Source organism: Heloderma suspectum, chromosome 9 (assembly GCF_057233095.1).
Source record: "Heloderma suspectum isolate Gila_16-S chromosome 9, 16-S_ref, whole genome shotgun sequence".
Taxonomy (NCBI): Eukaryota; Metazoa; Chordata; class Lepidosauria; order Squamata; family Helodermatidae; genus Heloderma; species Heloderma suspectum.
The window spans coordinates 47,461,241-47,478,761 of record NC_139466.1 but is presented as its reverse complement, the minus strand read 5'-3'; the positions used below and the strand labels follow the sequence as shown (position 1 = coordinate 47,478,761).

Sequence of the window (17,521 nt, the reverse complement as noted above, 5' to 3'; positions counted from 1 at the left end):
CCCGCTCGGAAGCAAGGCCCCGACGGGCGGACCCGCGGCGGCGCCTCTGGGGCAGCCGCGCCCGGGGGGCCGCCAGCGAAGGCCCGGCGCTGTCCTTCAGCACCACGGCGCCCGCCTGCCCCTGGCGCGCTGCAGCCGCCCCGCTGGCGGGGCTCGGCGGAGGGCCGGCAGGCGCAAGCGCGGCCGGGAGAGCAGGAGGCCGAGGGGCGGCCGCTGCAGCCCTCCGGCCCCGAGCCAGACGCCGGGCTGCCCGGCTCTCTCCCGGGCGCGGCGGCGCCGTCGGGCGGGGGCAGGCGAGGGAAGAGCCCCGCGAGGGCCGGGATGGATCTGGGGCGCGGGCGGCGCCCCCTCCCGCTGCGCGGCCAAGCGGAGGACGCGGGCCCGGGCCGGAGCGCGCACGCGCCTCCCCCTCCCCCCCCCGATCAGTTCCTCAAGGTGTTCTCTGCACAGCTGAAGATGGCGACAGACTGAAGGCGAGCGGCGGCGCGGGTGGGGGAGATGGGCAGGCCGAGCCGCCGCGCCAGGAGGCTCCGGAGCGGCCAAGACGCGGCCCACCCGAGGCGCAAGAGGAAAGGCGAGTGAGGGCGGGCCGAGGGCGCGCGGCTGCCGCGAGTGCCGAGGCGGGCGATCGGGAGCGAGCGAGCGAGCGAGCGAGGCCCGTCGGGGCTGACGATGAGGAGGGCCAAACGGTGACAGACGGAGCGCCGGACGGAGGAGGAGGGACGCTGCGCCGCCGCCGCGGAGAAGGCAGAGGCCGAGCGGCCGGCGTGTGATGCCGGCGCGGCGCGGCGCGGCCTCGCCTCGCCCGGGCCGGCCATGGTGAGGGCCATCGCGGCGGCGCAGCACCATGCCCTGCGCGGCGGGCGCCCTTAGCAGCTCGGCGGCGGGAGGCTGGGGGCGCCCGCGCGGCGGCCGGCGGAGGCGGGCCAGGCGCTGCCTCGTCGCCGGCCGCCAGGCGAGCGATGCTGCCGCCCCTGCCCGCGCAGCCATGCCGGCGAGGAGGAGGAGGAGGGGGAGGTAGGTGACATTGCTGGGGAGGGGGGAGGCCGCGGAGCTGAGCCGCCCCGCGCCGCCGCCGCCCCGCGCCGCGCGCGCCCTCTCCCCTCCGCGCCGCCCCCGAGAAATATGACCGGCGGCTCTTGGATGTATCCACGGGAAGACGCCGCCGCCGCCTGGAGACGCCGCCGCGCGCCCCCGAGCCAGCACGACAAGCCGTGCGCCGACTCCGAGCGGGCCCAGAAATGGCGCCTGTCGCTGGCCTCGCTGCTCTTCTTCACCGTCCTGCTCTCCGACCATCTGTGGCTGTGCGGCGCCGCCGCCGGAGCCCGGCTCCGCTCCAAAGATAGGAGCGCAGCCCCGCCGGCGCTCTGGGACGCCTCCACCGGGCCGCCTGGCCAGAGCGCGCCGGCGCCCCGCCGCTGCCCCGCCGCCGGCGCCCCGGGACGCCGCCCCGACATGAGCTCCGCTTGCGCCACGCGGCGCCTCCTGCAAGGCCCGCCGGCCGCCGCCCCCTCCGTGCCTCTCCGGCCCCCCGCCGCCGCCGCGCCCCAGCTGGGCGCCTTGGAGAAGCACTTTCGGAACTTCAGCCTCTCCTTCTGTGACGCTTACACGGCCTGGGACCTGCTGCGGGGCATGGCCGGCCCGGAGGGCTTGGACTGCAGCCTCCCGGGCCTCCTGGTGGACTTCCTCGCCGCCGCGGCCGGGGCCCAGCGCGGGGAGGCCTGCAGCAGCTGCCTGGAGGCCTATCAGCGGTTGGACCAACACGCTCAGGAAAAATATGAGGAGTTCGACCTCTTGCTGGAGAAGTACTTGCAAGCGGAGGACTACTCCGTGCGCTCCTGCATCCGAGGCTGCAAGGTAGGCGCGGCGGCGAGCCCGGCCAGGGCGCCCCTCGGCGGGGGCTCCCGGCGCGGCGCGCGGCCTGCTCGCTCAGCTTGCTTTGGACGTGGGGAGCACGCGGGCCTAAAGCCCGCGGCCGCTCTGGCTCGCCTGCGGCCCACCACGCATGCCCGCCCCGGGCGCCGCCAGCGGCGTGCTGGCCGCCGGAGAGCGCCGCAGCGGCGGCTGCCCGGGGCCCCGTCCGGCGGCGAGGCTTGCCGGCCGCGGGCGACCAGGCGCGGGCTCCCAGCAAGCCTGCGCCGCCGCCATTCGGCCGGGGCGTCAGAGGCGGCCGGGCCGCGGGGAGGCGCCGCGAGACGGCAGCGCGCGCCCTCCGCCGGCTGCGCGCTCGCTTCACGGGCGCCCGCCGGCAGCCCTCCGCCGCTCGGCGCCGGAGGGCGGGCTGGGGTGGGCGCCGGCCTGAGCCCGCGGCGAAGGGAGCGTTGCGCGGCAGCTTCGCCAGCACGCCGCCGAGCAGACGCGGGGCGGGGAAGTGCGGGTGGCTCCTCCCGCAGGCGAGCGCAGGAGCATCGGCCCCGAGACCTGGCGGCGAGGAGGCCCGCGGGGGCTCAGCTTCGGCCCCGCTGGAGAGGCGAGGCGGGGCCAGGGTCGGCGCCTTCGGCCGCGGGCCCCTGCTGCCCCCCTGTGCCCTTCCAGCGTCCGCGCGAGGCCTTTCCGCGCCGCAGAGCTCTGCCGGCTTCCCCCGAGGGATCCTCCGGGTAGTGAGGATTGGCGGTGTCGGATCCCGCACGCTCTCCCTCCCAAAGCTCCCTGGGTAGAGGCAAGGCCCGCGTCACCAGCGCAAGCCTGGAGCGTGGCCATATCTTTTAGGAATACGTGAAGAAGAGCAGGCGCGGACATGGTGGCAGACGCGCCTCTTCGTTTTATGGCGGTGGTCATGCTCGAGCTTGAGAGGTTTCCAGTGTGGAGAAGTTCCAAGGAGCCTGAGGTTCGGCTCATGTGTAGCACCGCAGGGAATGCTTCTATGCGGTCATGTGTCTGGCAGCAGCTTAACATCTCCAGCTGGGAAATGCGTGGGACTGGGCGGCAAGTTCTCATGCACGCCACGCTGCCTGGTAGCCAGTCGCTTGGTCATGGGAATGGATCCCAGGACCTGCCCATCCCCCACAGCGTTTGGTTTTAGTGCTGTTGGTGGGGATAGGAGCACAGGGGAGCAGTAACCAAACTGCAACGATACTTGTGAGACAGGAGTTAAAGTAATGCCTGAACCATTCCTGTGTTATAAAGATGCACTGCAGTGGCCATTTTTCGCTGCACTTTTTCTCTATAAGTAACTTGAAAAAGATAACATGTAAAATCCAAACAGTGGCAGTAGCATAGTACCTTTATTAAATAATTACTATGGGGCATTTTTAGATGGTTCTAACTTTCCTGCGTTTTTTTTAACTCTTCCCTCATTAGCTGCAATTCAGACCAAAATTGTCTCCCTGCACAGCATTTCATGTTAAAAAAAGAAGTCACATTGGTGCAGGGGTGATTTTCGGGAGATGGGGAGGGAAGTGTTACACTCCCTCCCTATGCACTTTGGTCATGATGCAAATTGCCCTCCCCCTGCCATGCTTACTATTAAATTCAAAAATGCAGATGCCACTGCCTTCTATATATTTAACATAACATGTAGTTAGGACCTTTGCGTATGGCAGGGCACTCCAGAGGGAATCACATCTCTGGTTACTGGGTTCACATTTATATCACATTTTGGAGAGAGCACCCTTCATAAGGGTGGAAAAAATCTAGGATGCCTGAGATTTTCCAGTCCTGGTGCAAGATGATGGCTGAGAAAATGCAGCCTTCTATGAGAATTCAGTTGGCCAAACTGTGTTGCCATATTTATTTAAAATATTTCTATATCACATGTCATGTATGACATATCCAGGTGGTGCACAACAATAAAAGAACAATATAAATATACATTACAGCTAAAACAAAACAACTATATAATAATCAGTAAGTCATAAACTAAAAGTAATAACTACAGATATCATAAAACAGTAAATGGCGAGATGAATAAAAACATTTTCAACATGTGCCTAAACTGCAACAGAGTTGGCACATGTTTTATTTCTGGGGAGAGGGTATTCCAGAGAGGGTGCCACCATGGAAAAGGCCCTCTTCCTGGTTGTCACCGATGAGCATGTACAGGATGTGGCACAACCAGTGACGATCACAGGAGCCAGGCAGACCGACATGGGAGAAGAAGGCGTCCTCGCAGGTATCCCCATCTCAGGTATTTAAGGCCTTATAGATTAATACCAACATCTTATACCTGGCCTGGTAGCGAACCAATGCTGTTCTTTCAACAACAGCAGTTAGATGCATCACCCAACAAGCTTGCGTCTTGTGTGAGGCAGCCCCATGCGAAGTGCATTGCAGTAGTGGAGATGTGAGGTTGCCAGTGCATGGGGTACCATGGCTAAGCTATCTCTTTCCAAGAGCAGCTGTAGCTGGCGCAGCAGCTGAAACTGGTAACAGGCGCTCCTTATCACTGCAGCCACTTGACCCTCAAGGGACAGTGGGGCTCTACGAGCACCCACAGACTACACAGCAGCTCCTGCACAGAGAATGCAACCCCATCTGGAACAGGCAAATGACCTAATTCTCAGACCCAGGAACCAGCCACCCACACACAGGAACTCCCATCTTACAGGGATTCCATTTGTTGGCCCCCATTCAGCCCATCGCAGCATCCAGACACTGTACTAGGAACTAGAATCATAGAATGGTAGGGTTGGAAGGGGCCTACAAGGCCATCGAGTCCAACCCCCTGCTCAGTGCAGGAATCCGAGTCAGAGCATCCTGGACAGATGGCTGTCTAGCCTCGTCTTGAACGCCTCCAGTGTGGGATAGCCCACCATCTCCCTAGGTAATGGGTTCCATTGCCGTACTGCTCTAACACAGTCAGGAAGTTTCTCCTGATGTTCAGCCGGAATCTGGCTTCCTGTCACTTGAGCCCATTATTCCATGTCCTGCACTCTGGCATGATCGGGAAGAGATCCTGGCCTTCCTCTCTGGGACAACCTTTCAAGTACTTGAAGAGCGCTATCCTATCTCCCCTCAGTCTTCTCTTCTCAAGGCTAAACATGTCCAGTTCTTTCAGTCTCTCTTCATAGGGCTTTGTTTCCAGTCCCCTGATCATCTTTGTTGCCCTCCTCTGAACCCTCTCCAGTTTGTCTACAACTACATATGACATCTGCAGGATTAATTCTCTTGGGTGCAAGGGGAATATCCCACCATTCTAACTTCATTCAGCATTCTCTTCCTGGCAAGTGGTGTAGAGTGGTCAGTTTTAGGAACATCGGAAGCTGCTTTATACCGAGTCAGACCCCCCCCCCCCGCTCCGGTCCTTCTAGCCCAGTATTGACACTGACTGGCAGCAATGGCTTTCCAGGGTTTCTGGCAGGATCCTTTCCTAGCCCTTCATGGAGAGGCTGGGGATTCAATCTGGGTCTCCCGCATGCAAAGCAGGGGAAAGGACTGCACCAAGTTGCAGTCCTTTCCCATGTATATCTTTGCGTGTGTGTACCACCAAAGAGCAGCAGTACATACTAGCATAATACCCAATTTATCAGGAATTTCTTTTCCCAGCACCGGAGAGAAGCATTGTATTACAAAATCAACAAACCAGTTCTAGCAGTTTCCATCTTCAGCAGGAGCAGGTCTTTGAGGAAGCTAATGGGTATTAATTGTGCATTTGAGGCTAAACCATCTCCCAATACTTTTCATTACAACAGGGACAGCTCACAACAATATGTTATAACTGGGAGAGACCATCTCCTCCCAGCTACTGTGAGAATTGCACCTAAGCTCAGAGGGCACAGGAAGTCTGAGGGGGATGGGAGATGATGCCACTGTTCCTACCAATAAAAAAGTCCCAGCGCTTCAGTCTGCGAGCCCTGGGTCTGCTGCACCACTGTGTCCTGGAGACAGGAGATATACTTTGCGTGTGGTTAGTTAGAACACCAGAAGAGCCCTGCTGGATCAGACGAAATGTCCATCTAGTCCATCATTCTGTTCACACAGCGGCCAACCAGCTGTCGCCCAGGAACCTACAAGCAGGACGCGAGTGCAAGTGTTACCATATATGCAAAGGTGTTGCTCCTTGTGCAATTGGGCGTGCTTGGGGAGGTGCCATATGTGGTCAGCCTCTCTTTGTTCCTTACCCAGCAGTAATGTCTGCAAACTGAGTAAGAAAGTTCAGCAGTTTGTTTGTTACATTTATATCCCACTTTTGTCCCAAAGAAGCTCAGGGCAGCAAACCTGTTTCTTCCCCACCCCACCCCATTGTATTCCCAGAACAACCCTGTGAGGGTAGGTTAGGCCAAGGCAGTGACTTTCAAAGTCACCTGGGGAACGCCATGGGTGGATAGAGACTTGAACCTGGTTCTTACCAACCCTAGAAGGAGACCCTAACTACTACACACATTAAGTTTTACTGGTAAGTACTATGAGGTGACTAGCCTCTTTGGGGTATGTCTATACCACAGACTTCCAGTGGTTTAATAAGCCCTATTCATTTGTTCTCCTCAAGTGTAAGCTCTGCGTGCAAGGAGGGGGGCAAGGAAGAGGGTGCTAGTTCTGGCCCTTCCTCCGTCACTGTTCTTGGCACATGGGAGGGAGGGCAGCTTTCTGCAGAGGAGTCTCCTCTGTCCGGGGAGCCTCTGCCCAAGATGTTAGAATCCTGGTTTTCCAGGGCTCTGAAATCTTGGGAGAGCCTCCTCGGATAGAGCAGGCTCTCCTGCATGCAGACGGGTGCCATCCATGTGTAGAGGCGGGGAGAGCAGAGTTAGTGCACTTGTTCCCACTCCCTCTCTTCGTGTGTTGAGCTTGCCCAGGAGGAGAAAGCATGAATAGGGCTACAGTAATTCCTTCCATCCAGGGAACCCTGCAGGGAAAACAGGGATCTCTTAAGATACAATTCTCAGTAATGCACCAAACTATACACTTCCGAAGATTCTTGAGGAGGGGGATACATTGGTATAGCATACAAACTGCTCAGCTCTACACAGAGCCCCAGCATGGACCTAACCGTGATTAAATGGTCTGCCTGGAGTCCTTGAGTGGGTGTGATCTGAGAAAGAGCCCTGGATGTCAGTGTTGTCTTTTGCCATTCTTTATTTCATAGAAGTATAGAAAGCAAATATGGCTCAGAAGTGTAGAAAGCCAAATGAGGCGGGGGTCCTAACAATAACCCAGGTAGCCCAAAGGGGCAGTACTTCCTCTACTTCTTCGTGTTCCCTGGCTCCCTCCCGACTTTCATATCCTACTACGCAGGCAGATCTCCAAGGATGATTTAGCATTTTTTTAAAAGCCAGGGGACCCCCAGTCAATATTTGACTAGCATACTTTGGGCTCGAAGAGGGAGTCTGGCAGTCCTGTGCAGTCTGGATTTGGCAGAAGACAGAGAAGCTGCTTTCTGGTTTGTCATCTCTGTTTTTGTTTTTCTTCTTGTCCCCATGAAGTCAAACCTGAGAGGGCCACAGAAGCAGCCCGACTGACTCCTTCATCAGCGGCACCAGTAGGTTCAATGATACATTACTATGCAGCGTGCAGCCGATCCTCTCTTTGTTTTTTCTACTCAGAAGTAAGTGCATGGGGCCCTGATCTGGATCAGGACCACTGCATGCAGGGAGAGAAGATTTAAACCTCCCACCACTACTTTTCCAAAACTCACCCCTCTGCACAGCAGCTAAAAAGAGAGGAAAAGCCTCCCAGTAGAGCCTTTTCCCCCTCTTTTTTTAGCCCACACATTGGGTGTGGGGAGGGCGTTTGGAAAACACGTGGCTGCAGGGAGGGAGTCAAACCTCCCCTGCTCATTTGCAGTGATCCTGATCTGGACTGGGGACTCATGGGGAGGGATGCAGGAGAAATTTATCAGTCCACCTAATGTTGCACTTTCAAACCTTGTGCGAACTGAAACTTAGTTATTCTTTGAAATTCACACTTCTCTGAGTTTTGCAGTGGAGTTCTGCAATCAAAAATGCGTACAACAATGTGCGTATTAGGTAAAATGATGTTGAAAAGGCATCACATTGGGAAAATTGTTTGCACAAATGTGTGTATTAGGTGAAGGTGCATGTATTAGAAAAAATGTGCACAAAACTTGTAAATGTTCATGCAAGCTTTAAAAAAAATCTCCGAGTGTGGGACAAGCTGAACTTAAGACTGGAGAAATTCTCAAAGTTCAAGACAAACCAGAACACATGAGTAACTGACAGATTCATCCATCCCTGCCCATGTGCTTACTTGTGAGTAAAGAACAAAGAGAGGGGCTAAGCACGCTAAGTAGTACTAAGCAAGCCCAATATTAAGCAAGCCAAATAAGCCATCTTGTGCACCAATAAAAACGTTTATTTTTTGTGTGTGTTGGTTTGTTGCTGATGAGGGTGGAGCTAGAAAGGCTTGGAAACTGGAGCGAGCGGTAAGGGATAGAGACTGGGGAGGAGGGGGCAGGAGTGGGAAGGGAGCAAATGGTTTGTTTCACACATGGACAAATCCTCGCTTTTCTGTGAAAAGGAAAGGTCCCACATTTATCCAGTAGAGCATGTGGTGGCTCCCCACAAGGAGAACCTGCATATTAAATTTCATCCCATTTCTGCAAACTTTCAAGGGTTTGGAGCCCTCCCCTGCCTTTTTGATGCACGTGGGCAGAGAAACGGGATCTGGCAAACGCTTGAAAATCTGGCGAGGAAGTCATAGTGGCAGAGAGGGATGGCAGGATATGGTTTCCACCCTAAGGGAAGCTGGGATACCTGCCCGGCTGGGCATAGGACTGCAGGGGGAAGGGGGGGAAATAAACTACGCCCTGTAGCTTGTTTGTCAGATCATCTGATGGGAGCACAGCAGGTTGTTTGCCAAACACCCTGCTCTGCATAGCGCACCACCCAGCATGGCTTAGCGTGACGTGTGAACAGGTCCTGCATGTCACAACTTGGTTTTCTGTGCTAAGATTTCACTGCTGTATTCGAGTGTGCATACTTCCCTCCATGCAGTTTCATATTTTAATCGAATGGGTCTTATGGCCACCATAAAGAGAGATGCGTGCACGTGTGTACAAGTCTGCAAACCTCCTTCCCTTCCCTCAGAGCAGCGTAGGGAGAGGCAAGCGCTGCTTTTCCGCCCCGAGAGAGCCAGCATCCTTTTCTCCTCCACAGTCTTGCCTGCTCTTTCTTTGAGGGGCTCGAAGTAGCTCATATCTGGTTCTACGAAGTCTCACTTCCAGCCAGCTTCCACTGCTGAGTTACTTTCAGCAGTGGGTCCGTGCCCTGTGCCTTCATGCTGTTCTGTGGGCTCATGGCAGCCATGGGAAAAGCTTCACACAGGCCAGCTTCAGCCTGTGGATAGAGAGTGGAATCCCACAGGGCTTCATGGACCACACAAGCCTCCCTAAAAGTGAGCAAGTCACTGTTGCTCTTGCTTGCAAGGACTGGGGGGAGACCTCCAGCAGAGTCTCCAGGGACACAGCCACAGCATGAGTAGTGTCTGCTGTGTGCTTTGAAAGAGTGCATTCATTTCTCTAGGATGGTGCTGATGGTGGAGAATGTGTCATTTCCCCCCAGAGATGGTTCCATGGGGTTTCATTGAACTGTCATGTCTTTACAGTCTGGCTTTGTTTTAAGAGGCCAGTCCCAGGGAAATGAGATTCTGCTTGCTATCCCTATGCATTTTGCAAGGCATGCCATGTATATTTACATAAGAACTCTTGCCTGCCCTACTTTGCCTTGAGGTGCTGCCCTTCTACAGCTCTGTAACCACGGCACTGATTCTAGTAAGACTCCTTTTCGGAGCAAGTGCAATTAGGATGGGATTGTTCAGGTTGTGCTTTCAGGAGGTGAGATCTGTGATGGAAAGGAGGCGGCTGCTCTCCATGCTGTGGAGTACTTTGCTAGTGAGGTTCACATGGTACCATCCCTGCAGTGGGGGAAAACATTTTTTACAAAGCAGATATACATAGGTCAGAGATAGCCAATGTCAGTATTCTCTAGGGCAGGAGTCCAGGGGCCTATGGTGCATTTTTCTGCAAAGACTAATGCCATCATATGTTCAGTTCCATTCAAAAGTTGGCACTATCTAGTCACAAGGGCTTCTCAAATTCTATTTATTTCTTGAAATGACATATTTTTATCTTGCATTTCACCATTAGGTCTTCAAAGAGGCTTACAGAAATGTTTGTTTACAGTCTCAGAAGGGCAGGGGGCTTCTACATGTAGATTCTCCATCTACTACATGTAGATTCTCCCCCTTTGGGGCACTTACTTACAAAGGAGTAAGTGCCCCAAAGCTGATGTTTACTGAGTAAGTGCCCCAAAGCTGATGTTCACAGTCGATCAGGAGGCTGAGCGTAGCCAGTCAGGGATCATGAAGCTGAGTATGTACTTTGCATTTCAGGGAAGCTGACTTTAAGCTCAGAGAAATGCTAGGTAAGACTCCATAGCTGAATTTAGGAGTGGGGAAAGGAGCCCAAGATGGGTGGGAGTTCCTGAAGAAGGATGTTGTAAAGCAGGGAAGGGGAACCTCTAGCCCACAGGCCAGATTGGGCTTTGCAGGTCTCTCCCTCTGGCCAACTGAGGCCCCTACCTGGGGTCACTGCTCCTCAGAGAAGGTTGGGGGGAACTGGCTCCACTGGGAGGTGAGGGGCAGGCAACACCAGCTCAGTCGGGAGCTGCTGCTTCAAGGTGGCCTGGAGCAGCAGCTCCTCTTTAGCGCTGCAGCAGGGCAAAGAGGGAGCTTCTCTGGCCATGAGAGTGAGTGTGGGGGGGGACAGGAGAGTGGGGTGACCCTGCCCAGTGTGGGTTGTTGCCCACCCACTGCTGGCATGTGGCACCCAACAGCCTTCCCTGGTGCCACTGCAGCCCTTAGGCTGGAAAGGGCCCCCGACCCCTTCTGACATCTTCTGAAAAGCCAACGTGGCTGCATAAAAAGCTTCACTAGAGGTTGAAAATAAAAAGGCATGCATAAGAATTGGTATAGACAAGTCACCCAGACTTGTAGGGAAGTTTTCAGGAAAGCTAAAGCTTAGAACGAGCTGGATTGTGAGAACAAAAAAGGGCGTTTCCAGGTATGTGAAAAACAGATGGACGCCAGCAGCAGGTCTGTTGATCAGTAGGGGTGGTGAAATGGTGATGGGAGCTGCTCAACTCCTGTTTGGCCTCCACCTACTTCCTAAAGGGGAACTGTGTGCAACCCGGCACAAGCAGCGTGACTGGTGAGGGGTCAAGGGTGTAGCTAGTGACAGGTAAGGAGTTGGACAGGAAAAACATAGTTGAATGAATTCAAGTCTTCAGGACCAGGCAAATGGCATCTTAGTACAGTAAAGAAACTTGCTAATGTAGTCCCAGACCTATGTGTACCATCCCTGAGAATCCCAGAGGTGAGGTGCCACAGGACAGGGCAATGTCTCAACCTTCAAAAGGGGGAGGGGAGAGGATCTGGGAAACTACAGGCCAGGCCGTCTCAGTTTGATGCTAGGGAAGATGCTAGAACGGATGATAAAGGCGTCCATTTGTAAGCATCTTGATAACAATGTAGTGATTAATAGAAGCCAGCATGGATTTGTCTCGATTTTGAATTAATTCTGCCATACTAATTCTAATGTTATCTCTTTCTTTGATTGGATTACTGGTTTAGTGGATTGTGGGAATGCTTAGAATCATAGAATCACAGAATGGTAGGGTTGGAAGGGGCCTACAAGGCCATCGAGTCCAACCCCCTGCTCAGTGCAGGAATCCAATGCTTAGGACATAATTTATCTTGATTTCAGGAAAACGTTTGACAAAGACTGCCATGATATTTTGGTTAGCTGGCTAAATGAAGGCTAGATGATAATTTGTCAGGTGGATTCACAGCTCATTGGAAAACCATACTGAAAGGCTGGGTTCACACAACACGCTAACCCATGCTCAGTGGTTGTTGTTGAGCTGTGGGTTATTGTGTTGTGGGAACGCAGCATGTTTTCCACAAAGTGGCTTGTTAACCATGCAGTGTGGCTTATTTTTCTTGAACAAGCCACCTTGAAAACCCATGGTTTGTTGTTGGGTTGTTCAGGGTGGTTAACAAGCCACACTGCATGATTAACAAACCACCCTATGGAAAATGTGCTGCATTCAGACAACACAATAACCCATGGTTCAACAACAACCCACCGTTCAGCTTCAACCCACACTCAGCAGTGAGTGTGGGTTAGTGTGTTGTGTAAACCCAGCCAAAGAGTGCTCATGGATGGTTCCTCCTCAAATTGGAGGGAGGTTTTGAGGGGGGTGCCACAGGGTCTATCTTGGGCCCAGCAGCCTTCAACATTATTATCAATGGCATAGATCAGGGAGTACAACCTTTTCAGCCCCAAGGGCCACATCTGATGTCAGTTCAGGTGGCAGAGGGTACATGCACACGTATGTGTCTGTGCATGCACACAGGGCAAATGCACATACACACAAACATGCTGTTCACCCTCTCCTCCCTCAACACACAGATCTCTGCATACAGAGATGGGGAATTTTAAACCTCCGCTCCCTGCCCACTAAGATCTAGAATAACTGTTTCTCCACCCTTAGTAGCAGCAGGGAGACAGCAGAATCACTAATAGCAGTGCCAGGACAATGTCCCTTTCCCTTGTAATCTAGCTGGGCTGTGGGGGAAAGTGGGTAAGGTCCCCACAGCTCCACAGGCAACCACAGGAGTGTCAGGTTGTGCACCCCTGATGCAGATGAAGAGGTGGAGGGAATCCATATCAAATGTGCAGATGGTACAAAACTGGGAGGGTTAGCTAACATAGGTGTTCACAGGAAGGGGCAAGCGGGGCAATTGCAACCCCCCCTCGGATGAGCCATAATCTCCAGATTCCCAGCTTTCATTTTTTATTAAAAAGCATGTTTCCAGGCCTTGTAGAACCTGAAATATGAGACAAAATGTCCAGCCACTATTTTGCCCATTTGTTTTGTAAGTAAAAATAGCCTGCTCCCACCTTTCAGGGTTTTAGCCAATTAATGAAGTCATAGCAACATCTGACACAGCCACTGTCTGGAGAAAGAATTTCCTGGTTCATTTCCAAGCCTGGGCGGGGGTCTTCCCTGGTGGGAGTTGATTGCTGCCTCAAAAAATCAATTCAGAAATGCAGGATTTTAGTGTAGCTCAGACTGGACAGTACAGTGTGTCTGCCCAAAAAGAAGAGGGAGCAGCAAAAACAGTTCATGATCTTTCTAACTCAGGTCTTAATAATATGTTTTTCTGAGTTTGTAAACAATGCCTGAAGTTCATCATTATTATATCTATATTACAGAAGATAACGCTGCAGTATAATCCAGTGTTGTTATCCAGTTTCTTGGAGTATTGGTGTTTTAGGGAAATACAGATGGGGCTGTGAAGTTGACTGTAGCGGGGAAGAAAGTAAAACAAGGATCCATGAAATCAAAAAGGGATCCTCATGACTTCATATGATTTTTAAAGGGAAGACATCCCCCCCCCCCAAACCAGAGCATGTCTGCCTTCACAGACTGAACCAGAACATTCATGGATCTGCCACTCATGGGTGCAGCCGTGGTGCAATAACATGGATCCGAAGCAGAGCTCCTCAGGGATCCTCATGATTTTTACAAGAAAAATACCCTAAAAACACCATCATTATCACAGAGCACATTTGCCTCCACAGACTGAAGCAGAAAAATTGCAGATCCACCACTTGTGGGCACAGGCATGGCACAAAAACACAGATAGGCATTTTATATGGGGTCTACATGAAACCATGGTCAAATCATAGATCATACTGATGCCCATGTACTGAACCAAATTACTGATCCTGTACTTGGCCGTTCCACTACAGTACAGAAGCATTGATTCAAGGCACGTATCCTCAGAACTGAACTTTAAAAATCATGGATCCTGTAATAACTTTTTAAAAACCCTGGCTTTCTAGGTACGAATGAGCATGCTAGTGCACATTGCCTGATCTGCTGTGAGTGAGAGTAGCTAAATAATCCAGGAATGTTTCGTCCTTGGGTTTTTTGTCATGATGTGCAAACAGGGAAGTCTGGCTTGTCTCTTCCAGAACAAGCCTGAGAAGTAACCCCCAAAACAAACTGTGGCTTATTTTTCTGGGTTGATTGTGAATAGACAAACCAGAGTTCTTGGTCTCATGTCACAAAAAACTAGCAAGGGGCCAGAACTTCCCTGGGTTGTTTTGGTGCTCCTACTCACAGCAGAAGCAGTCAGGCAGTGTTCACCAGCACACTGCCACACTCACAACCCAGGATTGTTTTGATATGTTTACCAGGCATCCATAATCAAATCAGCTCTCATCCTTCTATACTCAATGTCCTCTAAAAAGCATGCATCCACTGAAGCAAGGTGTTCCCACAGAACAACAACAGGTATATGAGGAATGGATCTTCGTGAATCATCTTAATAGTTTTTACACGGAACACCTAAAACCAAGGGTTAAGTCACACTTTACACCCTTATTTATGGAGTGCACCGTAAAAAGCAGCATGGATCCAGCGTGCTGTGTCACACCATGCTGCGCAAGCTTTGACCAGAAGCGCAGTCCTCATGATTCTTGCACACAAGCCCCACCACGTAATCATAATGATATAAAAACCTGTCTCTGAGGCATGAGATCTAATTGATCTTCATGGTCTTTGGAGGCATGCCCACCGTCTAATTACAGCTCACATCCACCTGCAGGTCATCCAGTACAAGTAGGGATGTACAGATTTTCTTACATCCTTTCCGTCTGTGTTGTCGGGTACCTTTATTCCGTTGGCCACTCACTGACAGAATTGGATTACTTTCTATGAGAATTATCTTCCACTTGTGCAAATGCACATTCTCACTAATGCTCATGAGCGCTAATGTGCATTAACACATTATTGCAAGTACGCATTAGCACTAATGAGCAGTGAAGCAAATCTGCCCCAAAAGTAAAAGAATGGTCTGGAAGTCCACAGAAGAAGCTGGCTTGCAGCAGAATATGCAAGACAGATAAATAGGAATCTGAACTCATTTGAATCCATTTCAGATTTTGCCAACATCCCTAACTAAAAGTATGTTGTTTTATTTCTCTGTTCTTTTCCTGCTAAGACATGGCAAGTCAGTTAGCAATATAACTGCTAAGACATGGCAAGTCAGTTAGCAACATAAAATAGCGATGCACTATCAACAATTACAAAATAAAGTAATAATATACAAAAGGAGCACCAATATATTATTTTATAATAATATACAAAAAAGCACCAACGTCTGTAAAGAGAGCAAATACACAGATTCAGAGGGATAAAACTGCAGGTTCAATTATTAAAAGCCTGGTGAAGAAGGATGCTCTTCTCAATTTCTCAGAAGGTGGAATGAGGGGAGGCCAGGCACATCTCCCATGGAGGATGGTTTCAAAGCTTTGATGCCAATACAGAGAAAGTCCTGTCCATTGTGCCAATGAAACGAACCTCAGACAGTGGCAGAATGTGAAGCGGAACCCTCCCTCCAGACTTTAGACAGGTGGGCTTGATCACACAGAGACACATGGTCCCTCCCATGATACTGGTTGAGGCCAGTAATACTTCAAAGATCAAGACCAGCATTTTGAATTTGGCATGGAAACATACCAGGAGCCAATGCAGCTTTAAAAATATAGGAGCAATTTGCTCCAGAAAACTGGCTCCTGACAGCCGCCTAGGAGCTGTCCACCAATATAACTGGATGGTTACTAGTTCAACCACAATATGAGACAAAGAAGAAAAAAATCAACTGACTGTTGGTATGCTGCATGTTCTAATTACTACATGACCAGGGGCAGAATCCAGTGCAGCCCTTGTGTGTGTGGCCAGCCCCGCCAATTTTGTTCCACAACTGGCCATTACCAGTGATTTAGTGCAGAGTCAATCCAAAATAAGCAGAAATGCGGATCAGACCCAACAACCTGTCCCTTTCCAGAAAGGGAAAGTGTTTGAGCAAAGTGCTTGAGAAGGTGGTGGCAGATCAAATCCCATCACTCGTAGATGAAATTGATTTTCTAGATCCACCTTCACTCAGAGCTTAGGTCTGGTTTCAGCACAGAAAATGCAGTGGTCACCCTGTGGGATGAACTTTGCTGAGAGAGAGACAAGGGCGGGGGGTGCAACCCCGTTGATTCTCCTGGACCTTGCAGTGGTTTGCGATACCATCAACCATGGCACCCTTCAGGATAGGCTGTCTGAGTTGCTTGTGGGTGGTGCAATAGTTTCATTCATACTTGGATGGCCATTTATTTATTTATTTATTTTTATTTATTACATTTATATCCCGCCATTTTTCCTCCAAAGAACTCAAGGCAGCGTACGTAATCCTTCTCCTCTCCATTTTATCCTCACAACAACAACCCTGTGAGGTAGGCTGGGCTGATAGTCTGTGACGGGCCCAAAGTCACCCAGTGAGCTTCCATGGCTGAGTGGGGACTAGAACCTGGATCTCCCAGCTCCCAGTCCAACACTCTTGCCACTATACCACACCAGCTCTCATTTCCAGAAGGTTGTGCTGGGAGGTGTCTGCTAAAATCTGTAGCGTGCTTTGGGGCCCAACAAGGTTCCATCTTGTCCCAAATACTACATAACATCCACATTGAAACCACTGAGTGAGGTCATTGGAGTGCAGTGTCATCAGTATGCGGATGACACATAGCTCTTTCTCTCTCATCTGATCCAGGTGGGGAAGTGGATGTGCCTAATCAGTGCCTGGCCATGATAATGGACATGATGCGGACAAATAAACTGAAGTTCAGTCCAACCTCATGTTGCTTTTGCTGCAACAGACCAATACAGTGATCCCACTGGGGTGGATTCTGACTCTCGGTGCTTCCAGATGGAGGGCTCTTAGCACTACCAAAACATTGTGCGTCTGTTACATCTTTTCCTCCTTCTCCGATTGTTATTCTGGTAAGAAAAAAGACAGAAGAAATGGTGGGATAATATGGGAGGGTTATAAAGGAAAATGTTGCCATTGGGAACCCCCCCCCCCCGATATTAAATTGCAAAATAAAAGCATTATGTGGAATCATAGAATCAGAATCATAGAATAGTAGGGTTGGAAGGGGCCTACAAGGCCATCAAGTCCAACCCCCTGCTCAATGCAGGAATCCAAGTCAGAGCATCCCTGACAGATGGCTGTCCAGCCTCGTCTTGAAGGCCTCCAGTGTGGGAGAGCCCACCACCTCCCTTTAGTAATACATAAGTAGACCTACTGATATTAATGGGACACAAGTTAGTAATTAATAACTTAATTCATATTGATTGGTATCCAATATTAGTCCTCTGTAGACCAGACCAATTGAAATGAATGGGACTTAAAGTCTGCATTTCAATAGATCTAGTCTGCATAGGATCTACTCTACACAGGACTAACATTGGATACTACCCATTGACTTCACTAGGTCTACTCTAAATATGACTAGGTTTGTATCAAAACCAAAGTATTGTGGCAACTTAAAAACACCAGGTGCTTTATTATGCAATAAACAAGCCTCATTAACAGGACTTTAGAGAGGATCCAGATGACATTGTCATCCATGTATAACACTCATGTTTGCACACCAGTTATCCCATCTTTTTTTCTAACCAGAAAAAAAATTAAGGTGGAAATACCTTTGGAACGGTGGAATCGTCCACCG

The 17,521-nt window shown here is 51.4% G+C and overlaps 1 protein-coding gene across 1 annotated transcript in view; it reads left to right on the top strand.

The window, feature by feature from the left end:
- The first annotated feature begins 437 nt into the window (after positions 1-437).
- Positions 438-17,521, top strand: part of NALF2 (NALCN channel auxiliary factor 2) — a 132,240-nt gene continuing 115,156 nt past the window's right edge. The window contains exon 1 of the mRNA XM_084814283.1: positions 438-1,857. Coding sequence (XP_084670409.1) covers positions 1,126-1,857 — 732 coding nt within the window. The 5' untranslated portion in view covers positions 438-1,125. The remainder of the gene's footprint in view (positions 1,858-17,521) is intronic.